We start from the raw sequence: 20622 nt of genomic DNA, 5'->3' as shown, positions 1-20622 counted from the left end.
CAACCAGCAGCTCTGCCACAGGGCACTGCTCCTTGGGCTTGGGCAGGCAAGGGACAGAGCAGGCTGTCAGCACCTGCCCCATCCCCGAACTAAAATGCTGAGCATGGCAGGGGCTGCACTCCAATGGCAAAGGAAGGAAAAAGCAGCACAGCTGGTGCCTGCTTCATGCCCATGTGCCCCACTTTGCATGTCCTTATGCACCAGAGAGATGGGCTGGACACCAAGTGACTGCAACCCAAAGTGCTCTGCACCTCATGCTCCGCTTTTATTTTCTCCCAAGGGCCCAGTCTGAACCCATCTCCCACCCCAGGGAGGCACTGCCAGCAGATAAACCCCCCTTGGCTGTAGGGCAGCCCAGTCCCATGCAGAGCCAGGCACAGCCCTACAGGCAAGACTGGTTCCAGCAGGGATGCATGACAGAGCAGTGGGAAAGCAGCACCACTCTGCTCTGCAATAGGCCAGCTGGACAAGTGACCCCTGCTCATGCATCAGCTCCTGCCTCCAAACCCCAGCCATGAAGGGCTGGCTCCAGGCTCAGGGCTGTGGTTACAGACGGGGGCTCTGTGCTGCTCTTACCCTGGACGGAATTCCCTGCAGCACAGGTGCAAGAGCAGAAGTGTTCCTGCCCCAGCAGCATTGAAACAGGGCCCTGGGATTGTTTTGGGTAGCAGAGAGCACCCAACAGCAGGAAGGCAGCTACAGCCCTCCCATGCCAGCAACATTACCGCAGTCATTGCTGAGGTTACTTTTCAGATAATGGCCCTTGTTAAATTAAACCAGAAAGGAAATGCAGCTCATTCAGTCTCAGAGAGGTGCAGGACCCAGCCAAGGCAGGTAAGGCCCAGGGTGGTCTTGTGCATGCAGACAGCAGGGGAGGCACCAACGCATGAGGAGCAGGGAAGGGGCTGCCTCCACACTGACAGGAGGCTGCACATTCAGCTGTGCCATGTCCATGCAAGAGATCGTCCCAGCCACAGTTGCTCTTTGCTGAGGGGCTGGCAACAGCCCTTCAGGAGCATGAAATCCAGCCCCCACCACTGCAGCAGGCAGCTGTATCCCAGCTGTACATCTAAGCATGCAGAGATGTCCCCACATGGAACTTCCCCTCCAGGATGGCTCTGCCCTCACCCCAGATTCCCAGCAGTGCTGGGACACAGCCACAGCAGCTGTGGCTAAGTGCATGCTGTAGGCTATCACTTGCTTTGGTCAGTGAGTGCTCAGCCTCCTTCCACACTGCCTTCACCTCTCCAGGCGCATCAGCAACTTGCTGCACTGATTTTATACAGGTACGAGGGCTGAGGTGTCAGTGTGTGCTTGGTGGCTTGCCTACAGCCCCCAGGGAGATGAGTGGTCCCTGGAGAGAGGCTCTTGTCATCAGTGTCCATGCCAGAACCCCATGGCATCCATGAGGGAGGCCAGAGCCGCTCCTCAGGTCACGAGCAGGATCCCACGTCCACTGGTGCACCCTGCTTCACCTGCCTATGACATGCTGCAGTTCGATGGCTTTGAACCCTGCACCTGGAACAGGAAGCAGCATATGGTGAGCAAAGGAAGATGCGCTTCTTCCTCTGGCCTGCAAGGGGGTACATCCAGTGTTCAAGTCCCCAGGGCTGTGTATTCAGCAGTGATGCTGCCACTGCCCCAGGCTGGGCTGCCCTCCTGGTGAGAAAAGTTACTCTAGGCAGGGCCCAGAGGAAGCAGAACCCAGGGAGAACCCCTCCACAACACAGGCCAGGTTAGGATCAACCCCACCAAGGTGCAGAGCCTGCAGCCAGCCTCACTCACCTGCCGCTGCGACTGCTGGTACTCAGCTTCGCTTGCTGACAATGCCCGGGCCAGTGCCAGATCCTCCTCCTCCTGTGTGCTGCTGAGGACAGTGGTGCATTGTGTGCATGGGCTTCCCTTGAGCCCTGGGCACAGTGCCCAGAGCCCTTTGGGGTGGCAGGATCTGCTGTAACTGCAACCCTCAGGACAGCTAAGGGCAGGGAACAACTGAAGATCACCCTGGCCAAGCCAGGGGCTAGGGAGGGACCAGAGGATCCAGCAGGGGCTGGTAGCCAGCACCCTGGGCCAAGGAGAACCACGTTAAGTCCAGGCTGTGAGACTGGTGCTTTTAGCAGCACCAGGCAATGTGCCCGAGGACGTGGGCTCTCTGGTGTCCTCTGTGAACACCCCTACACCACATGTGTCACGTTCTAGCCATGCTCATTAGCTGACAAGTGCTCAGAAAATGGCTTGTCCCACTCTGTGCTGTCAGTCACTGTGCCCGCCCCGTGCCCTGGAGGGCTTGCTCACTGAACTGAGCTCCGTGATTGCTCTGGACTCTTCCTGTCAGCCACAGAGACATCATGTGGAAACACGTGCTGAGAGAAATGTCATCCCTGGAGCCACATGATGCTTCCCCCGACACCTCACACAGGCTTGGGGCATGACACCACATGTCCTTGGGCCATACCTGGGTGGCTGTGCTGAGCTGCGTGCTGACTCTGCCAGGGACATCTCCAGAGCTCGTTGCAGAGCCTCTTCCTCACTCTGAAACAAAACATCTTGTCACCAGCTTGGCTGGGGGTGGCAGGAGGTGGCCCTGAGGGACATGCAGCAGATAGTCTTGCCTGGCTAAGGACAAGTGCATCTCCCTTCTACAAGGCCAAAACCAGCCAAGGTGAAGACCTGGGGCTCAAGACAGACCTCCATCTCTCTGCCCCTGCCTAAAGAAACACAGTCCTGCCTGCCAGCACAGGGACCACACTAAGAATACCAGCAAGAAGCAGCTTCCAGTCTCCTACACTTGCAGAACAGAAAAAACACCTGGGGAAAAAACACCTGGGGAAAACAAGCCAGTGAATTTGTCCCTTTAGGGAAACCTGAGCAGACAGCACAGCTGAGAGCTGCCATTCACAGGCACCAGAGCAAACTCTGACCCATCTGGGATCCCTGTTTGCAAGGGAAGGCCCTACTGGGGAACACCATGGTCACCTACAGAGTGTGGGTTAAAAAGCAGTTGCTGCAGGAGCTTGCTAGGGCACAGAACCACCCAAACCCAGCCCAAATGCCCAGGCCAGGCCACTCACCAGCCCGTTCTGCAGCATGACAGCTGGAGGGGAGGTGCTGCGAGCCTGCAGCACAGCTGCTCTGCCTCCTCTGCGGACAGGAGAGAAGCCAGGTTACTGTCAAGGCAGGGAACCCTGGTATGAGCACAGAGCCCTGCCAATGCATAGGCAGCAGGGAGCTGCCACTCCTGCATCCCACAGGAGCCAAGCTGATCCTGGCTGTGCCCACCTCACCTGGCAGGGGCTGGAGAAGGAGGGCTGTCTGCTGGCCGGGCAGCTCTGCTGCTCGATGCAGTGACCGTTTTGAAGGAGGATGCCTGGGCTCTCGCAACTGCAGCGTGCCTGAGACAGACAGGATGCCTGTGAGCAACTGTTCACATCATGAGCCAGCCCTTGGCACTAAATACCCAGGGAGATGAAGCTGGATAAGCAAGACGCTTCCCTGGCTCCCTGCTCCTCTTCTTACCAAAAGTACCCATGCTGTGGCTCAGTTACACCCTAGTTTCAAGTCCTGTTTCTCTCATTGAAACACTGTGTTAGGATAGGCAGTAGTCAGATACAGAATAAGGGGCTGGGCAGAGAAGCAAGCGCAAAGCACCCAGCAGGCCGTACCAGGGGCTTTTGCTACAGGAGGAAGAGAATGTGTGTAGAGCTGTGCTGACTCTACAAATCTTAACACTGCTGGAGGACCCCCCAGCACACAAGTCAGGGACTGTGATAATGCAGCAGTCCCAGACAATGGGCCAGGAGGAGCTGGGCTGCTTCACTGTCACCTGTCTGGCAAACACAGCCCCATCCCTGCCACCCTGTCTGACCCCTGGCCCTCACCCTGCTTTGGAGAGTGGACGCACTGCCCCACTGCAGTCGTGGTCCAGGGGGTGCCGGTGCTTGAGGCAGTAGTTCTTGTGGCACTGGTCACAGATCACCTTCATCATCTCCTTCTGCTTGCAGCCAGGCTTCAAACACTTGTTGGTGAAGATCTGCAAGATGACATGGCTGTGGTGAAAAGCAACATGCTCTGCAGGGCTGGGGCTGTCCCTTCCCTCCATACCAGACTCTGAGCACTGACCAGCTTTCCCCATCAGTGCTTCCTCTGTGGGCTCTGGAGTTTGACTCTGAATACTCATTTTCTTTAGATAGTTTATCAGTAATTCACTACTGCTTTGGTCTCCATAGACAAGGGTCTGCACAATCATATAACCACAGCAGAAGAGACAGTTCCTTACCCAGGGACGACTGCCTGCCCTGCTAGGGAAGTAGGGACAGCCTAGAGACCTCCAGCTGCTGCTGGGCTGGATTCCTGTGTGGCCAGCTCCCTACAGCAATTTCCTCTCCTGGCAAGACAAAGCAACTAATTGCTGATTGCATTTTCCTAATGGAAGCATGCAGTTTCCTATCCTCAAATCCCAGATGAATGCCCAGCCCTACTCCATGGCTACCTCAATCCTAGACTCATACCACAAAGCCCTGCAGATGCACACACCTCCAAGGTCAACAACCCTTCCTGCCCTCAGCCTGTGTAAACAGAGACAGCAACAGGCAGGGCAGAGTTATGTGTTGTATCCATCCCACCCCCAGGATCCAGCAGGGTCCCAGCAGCAAGATGGAATGCCAGGTTCCTACCTTGCGCTTGCGCTGTGCAGGGTCGGACTTGCAGTCACGGTCGATGTGCTCACCCACCACAACATCAGGCATCTCCCCCCGCCTCACGGGGACTGGGGTATTGCAGAGGGGACACACAGGGACTTGGACATCCTGTAGAGACAAAAGGAGGGAGCTGGGAACATGCAGCTGGGCAACCTGGAGTGCTGTGCAGCCATCTCGCTCCCTTTCAGGATCTGCCTACTGTGGCTTTAACAGCATGACCTTGTGGTTTGAGATCCTGCTCACACCCTCCAAACAAGTCAGTTTCTAACCCAGAGGGTGTGACAGGCATGGACAGAGGCTCTGGGAAGGGAAAACAGTATGGCTGGGAGATACTCAAACCACTTCACCCGGTGGCAGAGGATGGGCTGGAAGTTCGCAGCAGTGATACAGATCCCGGCTTTCAGAGCCACCTTCAGACCCAGCACACATCCCAAGGGGAATGCCCAAGTGACCAAAGAAGTCACAAATTACTCTGATCCCCAGCTGGACTAGACCTTCTCTCAGCACTTACCTTCTTGTAGGCAGAGGTGCAGTCGTGCTGGGCATAAGTGATGTGGTCGGTGCAGAAGATCTGTTCGCAAGCATCACACTTGAGAGGGAGGAAGTCTGGGAGCGGGGAGAGGCCGCGGGCAGAGTGGTGAGGTCAGCAGTGCCCACCTGGGACACAGTCCTCACCCGCGGCAGAGCCAGCACCGCTCCTCTCTGCCCTCGGCTTGGACAGAAAAAGGCTGCAGGGCCACGGGTGGCTGCAGAGACACCTCAGGCTCCTTCTCAACACCCGCCCTGCCCGCGCTCGGGCGCAGCATCCCGAAATGATGCCGAGCTCGGAGGCGGATGCCGGCCTCAAGCCAGAGGCGAGGGATGCCGCCACTCCCACCACGGGGTTCGCCCACCCGGGATGACCGCAGCCCCGACTCCCCTCAGTGCCGCCGTACCCCTGCCCTCCCCTGCCCCCCCCCAGGGCACCGAGCTCCGGCAGCCGCAGTGCCCGCTGTCCCGCCGTACCCGACCCGCGGGCAGAGCCGGCCGGCGGCAGCCCCGAGCTACCGGCACCCTGCTCCGCCCTGCCGGGCGTTGGCAAGGGCGAGAGGCCGCGCCGGCGCCCCTCGGCCAAGGGCGGCCGTGCCGGGCCCGTCACCCCCCGCCCCGCAGGCTCCCCGCCGCCCGGGCCGGGTTCGGTGCGGTGCCGCCGGCGGCACTCACCCAGGCGCTGGCAGGCGGGCCAGGAGCAGTGCGCGCCCAGCTCCGGGAACTCCATGGCGGCTCCGCACCGCGCCCGCTTCCGGCACCGCGTCACCCGGACATGGGCGGCACCAGCCGCAGCCTCGCCCAACGGCAACCCCCGCCCCGCGGCTCCGGTGGCACCGCCCTCTCGAAGCCGGGGCTGCCCCTCCTTCAGCCTCCGGCCGCCATCCCCGGCCCCGGAAGGGACACAAAACACGGCTCCCGGCGCGCTTCACCCCCTGCCGGGTCTTCAGGTGCCATGTTACGACGCCCAACTGAGCACAGAAAGGGTGGCCGTAAGGTCAGCGCTGCAGACGGCGAGAGGGGCCACAGCGGGAAGAAACCGGAGTACTGAACAGGGCCAGGAGAGAACTTCATTGATTGCAAAAACCTCCACAGCCACCCAGTAGAACTCAAATCTGACAGGGGGAAAAACAGGTATCGCCCAACACCCCGTTCCAGCAGTGACATGAGCGGCAGTAACAGTCTGCAGAAGGGACCTCTCTGCTGCCAGCACCCGTCTGCTTTAGTCTCTTGCTGCTACCCTCCCTTCCAAAGACCCTTTTCCCTCTGCAAGCCCTCAAGACCCATGCCTGACGGTGCACCCCATCCCTCCCCCCCCCGAACAAAACCAATGAAAGTTAAAATTATTTTCACTTGTAGCCATTTAAAAACCCAATAAAATAAGATTGCATATGTCCTACTGGGGATGGGGGTATTAGCAGCAGCTACAGCTAGCTTGGTACTCTGCGTGCAAAACGAAAGACAAACAGAAGACAGACCAAAATACTGCACCATTACTAGGAAGCATTTGCTGGGGTTGGTGTTTTGATTGTGGCATAAGGCTTCTAGGAGCCGGCTCCTCCCCAGCCGCAGGGCAGGGGCATCTCCCCATAGCCAGTGAAGGCCGGGCTCTAGAAGGATGGAAAGGATTTGTTATTCCAGACACAGCACATTAACACTGACGCGTTTCCATCCCAGTCAACACAAACATCTAAAAACCCGCTGCACGTTCACCGTGTGAGTTTTTCCTTCTTTCCAGTGATGACGGAAGAAAAAGGGGTGCGTGAAGAAGACCTAAGACATAGATGCTGCTGTCATCACTGCCTCTTCCTCCTCTCCGTGCTTTGGCAGCTCAGCAGGTGTGGGAGACAGGGAAGCTGGAGTAGCAGGAGATTCTTGTGCATCCTGCTCCTCCCCAAGCCCCAGCTCCACATCCATTTGCTCCAGCTCCCCCTGATCCAGTAGCTCAAAGTCATCTGCTTCCTCCTCGTCTTCTGGTGAAGCTGCTGTCTCTGTCTCCACCACTTCGCTCTCTGACAGCTGTGCCTGGAAGCTCAGTTTCTCTTCAGGCTCGGTGGGGAGGAACTCTGAGAGGGAGGGCCCCTCGCTGGCCTCGGAGGACCGCAGCAGCGCGGAGAGGGTGTTCTGCACCGCGGTGGTGATGGCAGTGGTGACGATCTCCTCGCTCAGTGTGTTGATGCAGATGCCCAGGCCAGGGGCAGGGGTAGGCGTAGGCTTCGGTGCCATGCTGTCTCCCGCTGCTTGCCCGCTCCCATTGAAGTGTGTATTTACAAAATGGAGAGGAGAGGTGAGGTGAAGGATGGAGAGGCCAGAGTCCGCAGCCTCCTTCTCTGCTGAGTCCAGCTCACGGGCAGCGTGGGCAAGCTCGGGGCCCAGAGGCACACCAAATGCATCTTCATCACTCTGTGGTCCCAGGTCTCTGGAATGATACTCTTCCACGGAGGGAAACTCTGCCAGGTCCTTGGAAAACGACTCCTCTGGCTCACTGTGCAGGCTCTGCTGGTCCAGGTCTGAAAGGCACCAGCATTAAGGTGCAGGTCCCTTCACCTCAACCTAGGGCACTGACACCTCCCACCACTTCCCCTCAGCTGATACATGAGGGCTCACTTCTGGGCATCCTCCCAGTTCTGGGGGCACAGCAGGAAGCGGGCTGCAGTTATTCCCTTCTCCCAGTGGCATGACTCACATGGAGTGTCCCTTTTCTCATCCTGTTCCATGTGCTCTGTGCTCAGAGAGGACTTCCTTCTCCAGCTCATGCTCTCTCCATCTGGAGACCTCCACAAAAACCCACAGGCTCAGGGAAATAGTGCTCACAGCATGCCACCTGCCTGTTCCTCCCCAGACACTCAAGTGACCACATCCAAGGCATTACCTTCACATTCCTCACCACTAACTAGTCATTCTCTGAATTTGTAAGTCTGACAGGGTGGGGTGTCTGACCTGTTTCACCCAGCATCATATATAGCTGTACCACACCTACATATGTACCACACAATTATTTCTGGGGTCTTTGTGGATGCCTTGCTCCGTTTCTGGAGTCACAAGACAGCACTGCCTTGCAGGGCAGTAATCAGAAGCAGATGCTCACTCAGGACCAGCTCATGATCAGCCACAACGCCAGGGCATGCTGCACTGCTATTACTGCTGCCTCCTTTCGGCATTCTTTTCCCTGCAAATAGCTGGGTTCTCTCCCTGTCCCCCCTTCAGAGGGTCAGTTGTTCTGGGCAAAACCACCCAAGGTAAGGAAGACAGCAATGTGTCAATCACGTACCTTCAGAAACGTCCGTCAGCTGTGGGGTGGTAGCCCTTGAGACAGAAAAGCCCCCACTCTCCAGGATGGAAGCCTCCTCATCAGAGAGCTCAGAATCTGTGATTGACAGCGCCAGGGCAGTCTTCTTTACATCCACCTGTATGAATGAAGCAGAGGGTGTCTGACTGCTAGTGCTGCCTAGAGGCACCTTCACACAAACCAGAGCTTCCAGGCAGAAGTCTTTGTTGGAGGGAAAGCATGCTGCAGAGGGACAGTATGTAAGCAGGAGTGGGTTGGGCAAAGTGCTCATTGCACTGCAGCGAAGGACAGCCTCAGCTGAGTTGCTTCCCTGCAATAATTCACTGCCTGAAGCTTTGCCTGCTTTCTGTGAAGAACCTGAAAGAGCCAGCACGAGATGGGATCAGCCCGTAGGAGTCTCAGAAGGCTTTGATCCTTCTTCCTCTCCTGGGATCACCAAGGACTAGAACACCCCTCCTCTTCTGCATGATTCATGCTGGGCCCAATGAAGGCTTCCACAAGTAGCAGTGGTTCAAGTGCAGGGAAAAAAAAGCATTGAAAGGAGGCAGCATTCCTTTGGAAGCTGAAGCTTCCCACTTCACAGCCCAGCCACACGCCCAGAGCTCCTGTAAATGAAGACACTGGGTCCATTTCTGTGGTGCACATATATAGAAAGGTCACACTGAGTCTGACAAAGCAGAGAACTGCGTAAGAGACACTAGTGCTGCTCATCTCCCTTTTCCAGCAGCAAGGAGCTTCTGTACAACCAGAAGAGTTGGATTTCTTTAGAGGAGACTCACATTCTCTGAGCATGAAGCATAACCATTAAAGCAGTTCTGCAGGTCAACCAGAGGCTGGAGGACAGCTCAACCTGTCCTGCTACTGCATCACCAGCCCCATGGCACTGCATTCTCAATACCCATACTGGAGACAACAGCCTCCATCAAATACCCTGCTCCCCTTGGGATTCTGCAAGGAAGTGACTAGCTGGTCTGCCGTTTGTTAGCAACCCAGCTGTACTCAGACCATCTCTTGACTCTCAAGATGTTATAGACCAGACAGGAGCAACTGGTTCCCACTCAGCTCTTTGTGCTCTTACCACTGGGGAGAAGCCTGACAGCTCTGCCTCACTCTCACTCTCCGTCTCTGCTGTTGGCTCATCACCTGCTGCAGGCTCATTCTTCCCTTGTCGCTCTATGAGAAAGAGAAGAAAGGCTTTACATGAGACTGGAAACTTTATACTTTTATACATCACTTTCCCACTATTTCTACTACCCTGTGAAACCTCATGTTTCCCAATAGCCCAAGGTTCCCAGAGACAACTGCAATCTGTTGCTCTCATTTGCTCTTCCCAGGATCATCTGCCCAGTTGGTCTCCCCATAACTCTCAAGTTTCCATCTGCCCTCCCCTCCTCTGCTGCAGCCATTCACCACAGTGCTGGCAAATGTGCTTTCCCCTTGGCCCTTTGCTGGGGCTCCACCCCGGGAGTACAGCACCAGAAAAAGGCAGGGTGAAGGTAGGTCCTTACTCTTCTTCTCATGCTTGTGGTGCAGTGTCTCAGCCTTCATACTGTAGTCCAGTTTCATCAGAACAGGCTCCAAACGTGTGTACATCCTCTGGATCAGCTCATGGTAGACTACTAGAGGCCAGAGTAAAATGCTGAGCACTGGGGACAAAGGATGTAGGGAGTATGAAACAGAGAAAGCACAACCCAGCCCTTCACAGGGCACCAGCAAGAAAGTCTGCATCAAGGGAAGCGCAGTTGAATGCCATTTGCTTTCCTATCTGCCTAAAATCCTCATCCATGGTTATTCTTACTCATTCCAAAACTGATTGATTAACCAGGTTTTCCTAACAGATCTCTGTTACAATACAGATTTATGTTAAGATGAAGCATAAGCCCTCTTCAGCCACTGCATCCCAGCCCCAACATGCAATAGAGGGCCTGAAATTAGGTTATTAAAACTAAAAATCACCAAAACTTTTATAAGGATAGCAGTACAGAGCTCATACGTAGATGCACTAGCAGCAAACCACCTGAACAGGGTTAGCAGGCAGTGAAAAATGTCTTATTTACTAAACATGCAGCTTCTTTAAATCTCCCGGTATGGATTTGCCCACTCCAGGAACTGAGAGACTGCAGCTCTGCTTCCCTGGAGCCTCACCAGCAGGGCCGTAGCCGTGCGTAGAAGAAAGCAGGCTTTAGCGGCGGCTCCCTCTCCTGACTCTCCACTTGTACTGCATGCACGCACTTAAAGAGACTTCCCGGAGCACATTGCCTGTACTGATAAACCACATAGCAGAGATTCCCTCAACCCCCGAACAAATATGCTTCTATCAGTGTATCAACAGCACAGTTAGGTCATGTTTAAGCTTAAGTCAGAGAGAGCTGCTTATACTCACAAATGATGTAGGAGATCATTATGCCTGGAACATAGTGTCCAACTACAGCCAGTATCAGGCAGCCTGAACAGACACTCATGCAGAACTGAAGAAAGAGAGAGGAACAAACAGAAGTGACAAGAGGCAGAGATATATCTATGCAACCAGTGCAGGAAACCCAATTAGAGCTAAATGAGGGATGCTCCTAACAGAAGTCAGTACACCAGCTTTGCACTGAGTACATTCAGATGCTGACAATCACAACTCAGACAGCTCAGCTGGGTTAAGATGTAAGCATTAGAGATTCAAGCACAGGAAGACCAAGGTAACCCAAACACCCCAATAAAATAAATCAAAACTTTATTGGACAACTATTTAGCAAGTAAGTTATGTTCCCTGAGGCTAGGATAGGATATTGCAAACTGCTATTTTAGACTACATCTCTCCTGCAGAGCTCAGCACTTTAAGAGAAGCCTGCACTGTTCTGACAGAGCCAGGAAGCTGTTACAGTCATGAGATACTCTGCCATAAACCAGCTGGCAAAAGCATTAGCAGAACCTGTGCTCCCACCAGACCAGGGCCTTCCTCCTATGGAAGAAGTGGAAGAGTAATGGTAGTGCAGCCCTGATGGCTTATCCTGCATTCTCCTTGGGAAGGGAAGAAGTGATGACACCCTGCAAGGCAGGGCATGGGTTCAGTATCAACTAAATCCAGCAATGAAGTTTCATTCACAATGGAAAAGTTTTACAAAAGCCCTCTAAGGGCTTTGCTCCCAACAAATTCATGCTTTATGGGCATCTCTGAACTGGTCTCTTACTCACTGTAGTTGGTACAGTGTTTTAAGAGAGGAGGAGTAATCAGCAGTAATAGAAGCCCACTCCTTTTGGCACACTAGTCCCCAGCAAGCCTGATACAATCCCAGTTGTCTGTTCTGTCCAATTTTTTATGGCGTTGAGGCAACTCCTGTCTATAAACCCTTTCCACACAACACACGTCACAGCCATCAGAACATGGTTAATGACAAGTTTCCATGCACTCAGAAACACTGCTGCATTTGGACTTGGCTAGCTACAATCTTGGATAGTAAAACAGGTAGGACCAGCTTAAGAACTGAGCCTGTAGAAGGTGCAGAGGCTGCAGCCTTGCCTTTTTTTCTCCTCACTCCCAATCTAAGAGCTTCCTCTGCACACTAACAAAAAAAAGTACAGCTAGCCATTCACGGAAGGGGTTAAGTTCAGCTCCAGCTTACAAATACTGGAAGCCAATTACTCATTTTTTAAGCTTCCCATGGCATATAGTCAGAAAGAATGAACAGCAAATGTCAAGCAGGGACAGCAATTGTAGAATATTGATTTTACATATTTCCATGTCCTAGGCCACTAGTAATGGAGAGAAAAGCCCCTGCACAGAAGAGTAGGTATCTCCAGCTTACCTTGGCAGGATTTTGCCTCTTGTACTGTAGCAGTTCCTGCAGGTACAGCCTGAAGGTGACCCAGCTCTCTGCCAGACAGTGGCACAGCTCAGGGACACTGAGCAGGTGAGGCTGTGCCCCTGAAGTCACCCCCTCACTAGAGATAGACAAGAGCAAGAAGACAATCTTTGAACAGTCTGTTTTGTTGAGAGGAGGGAAGAGCTGCATTGGGAAGCAGAGATCCCTAACAAAGGCTCAACAATACTGACTGCATCTTCAGCTGAACTATAGAAGACACATGGAGATAGTTTTTTCTTTTAATAGGAAGAGAGCCAAGAGACACCTGAGCCAAGCAAGCAGTAGCAGCAGCCACCATGCCACAGCATCCCCATGCCACAGTCCCATGATACAAGCAGTTTACTCAAAGCCACACAGACAGAAGTGCTGGAGATGGAACAAGTTACGTGGCCTTCTCTGGCACCAAGTCCAAGGTAGCCGGAGCACGGTGCTCAGACCTGTAACTATGACCGAGGATGGGATGCAAGCTGCACCACCATAGACAGCACATATGGACTGCAAAAGTCAGTCTCGGGAACTCCCTTCTCTCTGGAGAATTCTTAAAATAGTTCAGAACAAATCCAGGGAAGAAACCCGAGAGTTCCCAACATCAGAAGTACTTGAGCTTAATTGCTACTGAAAGAACACTAGCTTTCCCCAGAGTCTCACACTGTGGCTCCTGAGCTGATACTATCTCCCAGTGCATGAGAAACTGCTATGAACATTTCACAGCAGGAGCCACGCAATTTATCGACAACAGCAAAAAGGACAGGTGAGATCACGCTGAATTAAGGCTTCTTCACTCTCTTACCAAGGAACACATCAGTGAGCTTACCTCTCCCCTCCCAGCTCCTCTGATGGTTGTGCTGTAGAGAGAACACAGCAGATTAGTCAGGCAAGTTAAAAATACAACCCGACTTTTTTACCACTTGAACAGAGCAGAGCTGGAGATGTATCATCCTCAGAGAGGGATGCACTCTGGGGACCTTTCTTTGTGTTCTTAAGCAAGCAGGAATCACTGGCTTGGAGCCTGAGCTGTGCAGGCTTCAGCAGAGCATGCCTGGGGACTTGGAGCAGCCAGAACACTGGTCTTGGGATGCTCTGGTACACCTTGCAACCTGCGCTGAGAAACACGTGGTAGGATACTCACACCCAAGGCGCACCCTGCTGCTAGCATGCTGGCTCTCCACTGCACAGGTGGCACAACTTGCTCTGGTGTCCCATGTGTCTGGGCAGCACCATCCCCAGGGTAGCTGCCTAGGCCTTGTCATTCACAGAGGGCTGCCAACATGGTTTCTGAGCTGAGCAAAGCCTCAGCTCCCACCTCTGAGCTCAACATGGCACTCACAGATCCAAACTGCACTTCCCACTGAATGGCCCAGAGCACACTCCCTGGCAGGATGCTGTGTACAAATGCCAGCGATCTCTCTGCTGTCTCTATTCTTTCCAGGGGAATTAAGTAGCAAATAGCAGTCTCATGTCTAACTATCTAATTTTAGGGATCTTTTAGTCTCCTGACAGCCCTTTGTGCCAGGCACAAATATAACTACACTCCTAAGGTCCAGCCTGGATAAAAGCAAGGGAAAAGTTCTCCCATTCCTCTCTGCTCCAACTCAGTAACGATCAATGATCAGATACTATATGCAGTACTGAAGAGAGGAGCATTTTCTCAGTGGCAGAGGTCACATATGATTATGTTCTGCCTTTAGATACATAGAGAAAAAACCACCAAATATTTCCATGACAACTGGAACTCATGAGCCTGGCTGCCCATGGGATTTGGGTGTCCTGGCTAGCTGACTAGTGTCTGAGGATGTACAGGGCAAAACCAAAGCTCTTCCAGCTATACAGTCTTCATAAGTCTTCCATGTTTAACAAGGCCCTGATCATGATGTGAAGGCCCCTCAAGGTCTACCCTCTTCTATCAGTCAGCCTACTGTTCTAAAGCTGGAAGGGACAGATACATCTTTGATGCTGTCTGGCCAAGAGCAGACTTGGTCCAAGAGGTTCTAAAAATCGGTGGAACTCTATCCCCCACACTGCATGTCAACACATAAACAGGCCTAAATATAAAGGAATAGTTTATGTTAAAAGTCCAGGCTAATTGTTAGAAATGGACTGAAAAATGCAGTATGAACAAAAGGGGGTTTGAATCTTCTCTGGAGTCATCAGCCAGATGCAAAGCCCAAGAGCCACAACAACTCCTCCAGGGAAACACACAGAAGAGGTGAACATCTGGCACTGTCAACACCCAGTGAGACCTCAGACTCCAGCTAAAGCCACAGAAGACAGCATCTGATTCTGGTAGCCTTGCCACCGCTGTTCTCCAAGACACAGGATATTGGGCCAAGTGTGCCAGACCCCTCCTAGCACTGCAGGCACTGCACCAGCCAGCTCGCGCAGTGCAGTGGAGCAGGAGCCATCGCCCAGGAGAGGAGGTGATTCTTTGAGAGCATGACCCAGATTTCCAGTAATCGGGCCTGACAAGAGGAGTCTCTCAGACTGGGCTGCCCACTCACTCCTCTGCCCCAAACAAGTGCTCTGCACAGCGGCTGCGGCACTGCTCCCAAAGGGAGCTCCAGGTGTGAAATGAATGTTATGGATGCAGTTCCCCAAGGGCTTGTTGCTTTTCTCATGTAACCGTCATTGCTGCGTTTTGTTACCATGCTCAGGATTCTAAAGCTGCTTAATGGCAGCACACAGAAATCCAGCCATATCTCAAAAGCCTCATCTACTACCTGCACTAAATCACCACATAAATTACATTGGCACCAGCCCATCTGTGTGGGCTGGCTATACTGGTTGTACAAGCTACAAATGAGATGCTGGGGCATTCTGCTGGACAGATGTACCTTAAGCAGGATGGCCCAGGAGTCCCACTCCTCTTGAACTGGCTGCAGTAATACAAGCCACGCAAAATATGCCAGCAGAGGGAGTGAAATCATTCCCCTCAGTTGCTTCTGAAGGTTTCAGAGACACTCTGGGGAGCTGCAGAACATCTCAGCACCTGCAGAGTGTTCAGGTGATTTCAACTGGCAAAACACAACCTGTCTTTAAAATCAGCAGTATCTTGCTTCCTGTAGTAACCTGCCCACTGGCCATGCCAAAGCACTGGAGTCTTACACCAGTTGTAGTAAGAGCCTAACCACAAAAAACCTAGATAATTTCTGACAGGACATATTCACTTAGTTAAGGATTAACTATAACCTGTGCTGCAGTAATTTCTAGCATCGGTTCAACTAAGCCAGCAAGCAGGACACCCACAGCTGGCCTCAGATCATCAATAACCAGCTGAAATCACACTGTTGGCATTTCACACAGGACTGTGGATTAATACAAACCACTTGACATATACCAGACTCTTCTGGGAGACCAGTCAGCTGCACAAGAGTTTAGGATTCATGTTGGTACTGACAAATTACTGCTGATGGGTTCCTTAGCTCTTACAGGTTTTCAACGCTTCCCCAAGAGGCATTCTTCATCTGTGTGTAAACTGTAGCTAGAAAGCAGGGGCCCTTTTTAAGGAGTACTAGCATTCAATTGCAATGCAGCCTTTGCCAGAGCTCTTCCACACTGCACTCTCCTACACTGACCAACAAACAGCTGCCAAACAACAACACTACACAGAACAGCCCTACTTGATACCCATTTCAGGAGAAAGTGCAGCTGCTTCCTGAAGCCCTTAAACAATACTTAAGCGGAACCCCACAAAGAGGTGGTTACATATGGAGAAAATACCCCGTGTGGGAGATGAAAATATGCATTCCTTCTGTGAGGACATAAAATGTTGTGCATCACACTGCTGTTAGTGTGTCCCTGATCACAGTGCGTAACTGCAAAATACACGCTGAGGTTTTAGCATTCCTTCAGAAGTGATGTTATGAACAGTCACCCAAGACATACAGAACTGCCACAAGCTGAGGTTTGTGTGTATACGTGCAGACTCTTGAAGGTGTGGTACTGACCTACTTCCAAAAGCTCCAGGAAGGCCTTACAGGAAGCACTGGGAATGAAAGCCACAAAGTTGCAGCTCTGCTTCAGTGGGAAGCGAGAGCCACACAAGAACCCCTAAGTATTCCGCAGTGCCAATTCAAGAGGAGGCCTCTCAAGAGCACAGAGCGCCAGCACTCCTTCCTTGTGAAGGCTGAGGAAGCACGATTCGGTGGACCATGTCAAAGTCAGGGCTCAGACCTAACTGGGCGCATCAGAAAGGTGTCCCTGTTCTTTGCTGTCAGCAGCAGAAAAGCAGGAAGGACTGAAATATGGAGAACACCACTGAGGGGCAGCTCAGTAGGATAGGCACTGACTTCTTGCAGAACTAATGACACAGGATGAGTCTAACCCCTAGTGCGCTGTTTTGTTTGGTTTTCTTTTTTTATTCCTCATTGCTTTGCATCCTATAAATTGACAGCTGTATGGATTTCCTGTTTCTTTTGTGATAACACAGCTTTTATAGGCCTGGTACTTGCTGGAGCAGTTCTACCCCCACCTCAATAACACCATTCTGTATCAGACACCAGGCTTTTGCATTTCTGGGCATGTTTCAAGTGAGATGTTTTGGGTGGCTTAAAGCTATTCCCTTAAAAAACCAAGGCAAATAAGCAGGAAATTAAATTGGTCAGTCCAGTTTAGCTGCCTAGTTACCTGAACCACACAAAGTAAACAGTTTCAAGACTGCAGCTGAAACATATCTAACCTTATCAGGACTTCTGTGAAAGCACCCTTTAAGTCAGTACTCTTTTAGGTCAAATAAAGGGCACCTTACAAACACACACATAGAGAGGCTTTCATTCAGAAACTCTCCCTAGAGTAGGGGGCCAGGGATGGAGGGCCCCGAGCTGCCTTTGAACAGCAGCAGTAGATACAGCAGGCAGGTCTGGGTCCAGTCATTTAATAAACTCCAATGAAGGAGGCACTCAAAGCAGACAGTAGCCAATCCATGCCTGTCATCGTTAGGCAATTCCTCTGGTTGCTTTTGTGCCTAATGTTGGCAGAGACCCTTCAGTAAATGGGAAAGATAAGCCAAGTGTTCAGACTTACTGATTAGCTGGAGACCAGATGCTGTTCAGTAAAGGTACAATACACTAACTGTCCTTGCTGTCAGACCTCATCATCCCCGCTGCTATCTGCCACAAGAAGTGGCTCTCATCTGCTCTGCCTCTTCCAGGGCATAAGCCCATGCTACACTTAAAAACAACCTACTTCAATGTGCCCCATTTCCTTCCCCTACCTCAGCTGGCCATATATGCTCAGACCTGGAATGATCTTTACAACAAGACATTTGCAGGAGAGAAAGGACGCACCAGAAACACTGTATCATCCCTGTTACCAGCTTCCCTGACAAGCTAGCTGGGCCCCCTTAGTCACTCTCAAGATGAGCCACTCCCAGAGCTTTTCAGCACAGGGAGCAATTCTCCTCATGCCCAGAGTATTAGGATACATCCTAATTGGGATACATCCTAATACTCTGACACAAATAGGCAAGAGGCAGCATCAGTACTAAAGCCTGCGGTTACAGTAGGAACCTGTATATATAAGACCTATGAGAGAGCCAGAAAAGAACCGGCTGTGGCCATAGCCCGGTAGCAGGTAACACTGCTGCCATTAGCTACAGTGCTAATCATCACATACCTGAGAAATCAAACAGGAATCTGGGCTTCCACCTCTCCAGCAAGAGGATGCCAAGAAGGGACATGCTGAGGAGAAAGAGGGGTCTCAGGGAGGTGGAGGAAAACAACCTAGAAATTAGATGAGAAATTGTTAGGCAGGAAAAAGGCAGCAAATTGCTCTTGATGAGCAAACAGCTATAGCTCAGAGTATGGCAGAGCAGAACCATTCAACTGGTAACAGCCACTGCAGCAGCACCGTACTCCACAGACACCCACAGTGTGTTCTCAAATGTTGCCTTTGCCCACCACCTGACAGCTGACTACCTGCTATCTCCCAGTGCTCTCTTCCTCCAGCTGTAAAACAAGGCTAATGCTCCCTCATATGAGTACAAGGTCTTCCAAATCCTCCAGTTGGAGGCTCTAGATAACATAAACACAGATTGCTCTAGCAGAAGCCTGGTTGAAAAACCAGCCTGTTCGCCGAAAACTTTTGTCCTATTTGTCATCACAAGCTTCAGCATTACCTTCAGGTAGCACCAAAACACATCCTGCACCTGCTTATAGATGCCCATTCTTTTTTTTTCACAAACCTCTCCCTGGAACTTAAATGGTTTAGTTGCTCACTTGGCTCTGTCATAAAACCCTTCACCTCCCTCTTCAACACATTGGCTCGAGCCAAATACCAGCTCACACAATACTACACACATGTAATTGCACAATCCCATCATCAAAGAGTTTATCTCCCCACTCCATACAGATTTGACAGCAAAGGTCCCAGGGTGCTGCCTGCACCAGCAGCAACTGTCTACTTTCCTTCTTTCCTCCACACAAGAGCATCAGCACTTCCCTCCAGTTCAGGAGAGCTGTTTTTAAGTCTCTCCAGAAATAAATGCCAGGGAAATGCATTCACCCTCATCCCTTTAATAAGCACTCCTTTGCAGAAAGGAAGACCTGCTATTTTACCTTGCTCCTCTTCAGTATTTGCCAATAACTAATCTCAAATGTACCAAACAATGATCAGTCAGAAAGATCTCACTGTGCAGTGCAGGGAAGGGTGTGCTTCTTATCAAGCCACAGCCAAAGGTAGAGTGCTTGGAAGTGAGATCTGTCTCACCGGGCAGCACAAAAAGCATGCTGCACACTTTCCAGGGGCTTACAGGACCTATAATGACCTACAGAACAACTTTTTATCCCTTCTTCTCATGGGACAACAATTCTGTAGCTTAACATGTCAGCTCGGGAAGAATTTCCTCCTATTCCACCTCATTCATGGTCTGTAGTTGAAAAATGATGGCTGAATCCTCTATGGGATCATAGAGAATTCCTCCCCCTCTGTGATATTTAGATATCTTTCTGCTGTCCCATATTCTAGGCACTCTTTGTTCTTGTCGACCCTTTTACACACAGTTCCTTAACCACCATTGTCTACCAGCCCTGCCATCTCAAGGCATGCCTCTCCCCTTTCCACTAACTTCAAAGCTCTGCTTTCAGACCTTCCAGTAGTCCAAAAGCATTTAAACACCCAGCTACCATGTATGCCTCTGATAATCACATGGATGAAGGAGCAGAACATCAGTGGCCTCTTCAGAGTGACTTCAAAGGCTGACTGGTCACATACTTTCCCCTTTTCTGACTGTCCCTTCCTATTCCATCTGCGACCAACATTTAACTCTTTCCCTGGCCAGTTGTGACCTTTTCTGCTGGGAAAGCTGCCGACTGAGAGCATTTTCACCACTAAATCTGACTCACTGTTTATACAAACAAACAGGATGTTTTCCATTCCCATCCACAGCTGGGCTCTGCCACTCACGCTCCCAGCTCCTCATGCTGCTGCCCTACCATAGAGGCAGGGAAGAAGGGAAGGCAGGGCAACGGGAATCTGCTTGTGCCCAAATCAAGTGGCCTTGGCCTTCATGTGAAAAACCAGCACCCTCCAGAAAGAGATTAACGAGCAGAACAGCTTAAACGAACCCGCACACGGAGCCTGCTGCTGCGGGGGCCACGGTACTCACTGACCATGGCAACGGGGATGAAGCGAGCTAATAACACACGGATGCAAAAATGAAGCAGCAACACGCGCCGGCGAGACTCCAGTCGGGCCGGCTGCCTTTTATTATTGCGGGGCAAAACCTGCCCGAGCTCTAGGCACTGTCCCCCCAAGGGAGGGGCCAGTTTATGTTTGTCCGGAAAACAGCACGGCTGCTCGGGGCTGTGCACATCCCACGCCGTTGCGGGGTACAGCTGCTGCAGACCCCGACGGCTCACCGGCGGCACCCGAGAGCGGCCTGCGCGGCCTCGGTGGAGCAGCCCTCGCTGCCGGCCCTGACCCCCGCGGCCTACCCCGCCCCAGCTCACCAGAGGGCCCCGCTTAGCGCGGCGGCAGTGACCAGGCTGTGCAGCGGCCTCTCCCACACCAGCAGCCGCTGCGCCGCCACCAGCGCCGCCTCCCAGCCCCGCAGCCGCTGCCGCAGCGTCGCCGCCAGCCGCGCCGCCGCCGCCGCTGCCGCCTCTTCCTCCTCCTCCTCGGCCGCCGCCGCCGCCGCTGCCTCCTCGGCCCGGCCGCTCGCCATGGCTGCGGAGAGCAGGGGAGGGGCTGCTGTCACCGGCGGGGGAAGGGCGGCGGGCGGAGCGGCGAGCGCTGCACCGGCCCGGGCGGGCGGAACCGCCTG

General features: G+C 52.5%; 2 protein-coding genes across 5 annotated transcripts; both read right to left on the bottom strand.

Annotated features, from left to right (window-relative positions):
• Positions 1-244: 244 nt before the first annotated feature.
• Positions 245-6130, bottom strand: ZFAND2B (zinc finger AN1-type containing 2B). 2 transcript variants are annotated; one of them, XM_034062183.1, is made up of 9 exons: positions 5901-6130; positions 5209-5303; positions 4674-4805; positions 3879-4030; positions 3285-3392; positions 3072-3141; positions 2456-2532; positions 1786-1867; positions 245-1518 (listed from the first exon to the last, which is right to left on the bottom strand). In XM_034062183.1, the coding sequence occupies exons 1-9, from the start codon at positions 5953-5955 to the stop codon at positions 1480-1482; spliced, it is 810 nt and encodes a 269-aa protein (XP_033918074.1). In that variant the 5' UTR covers positions 5956-6130; the 3' UTR covers positions 245-1479. The 2 variants fall into 2 exon arrangements, with proteins under 2 accessions (XP_033918074.1, XP_033918075.1); XM_034062184.1 differs by having other exon boundaries at positions 1786-1864.
• Positions 6131-6568: 438 nt separating this feature from the next.
• RETREG2 (reticulophagy regulator family member 2) lies at positions 6569-20541 on the bottom strand. Of its 3 annotated transcripts, XR_004549572.1 has the most exons (10): positions 20309-20541; positions 17976-18082; positions 13180-13210; positions 12309-12444; positions 10898-10982; positions 10023-10160; positions 9593-9687; positions 8497-8632; positions 6939-7735; positions 6569-6835 (listed from the first exon to the last, which is right to left on the bottom strand). XR_004549572.1 is itself a non-coding variant. In XM_034062181.1 (9 exons), exons 1-9 carry the CDS (start codon positions 20521-20523, stop codon positions 6999-7001), a joined length of 1680 nt encoding a protein of 559 aa, XP_033918072.1. In that variant the 5' UTR covers positions 20524-20541; the 3' UTR covers positions 6569-6998. The 3 variants fall into 3 exon arrangements, 2 of the variants coding, with proteins under 2 accessions (XP_033918072.1, XP_005153908.3); XM_034062181.1 differs by having other exon boundaries at positions 6569-7735; XM_005153851.3 differs by lacking the exon at positions 20309-20541 and adding an exon at positions 18278-18399 and having other exon boundaries at positions 6569-7735.
• Positions 20542-20622: the final 81 nt, after the last annotated feature.

The sequence above is a fragment of the Melopsittacus undulatus genome, chromosome 4 (genome assembly GCF_012275295.1).
Source record: "Melopsittacus undulatus isolate bMelUnd1 chromosome 4, bMelUnd1.mat.Z, whole genome shotgun sequence".
NCBI classification, from domain to species: Eukaryota; Metazoa; Chordata; class Aves; order Psittaciformes; family Psittaculidae; genus Melopsittacus; species Melopsittacus undulatus.
This window is presented reverse-complemented; position numbering and strand designations above follow the sequence as displayed.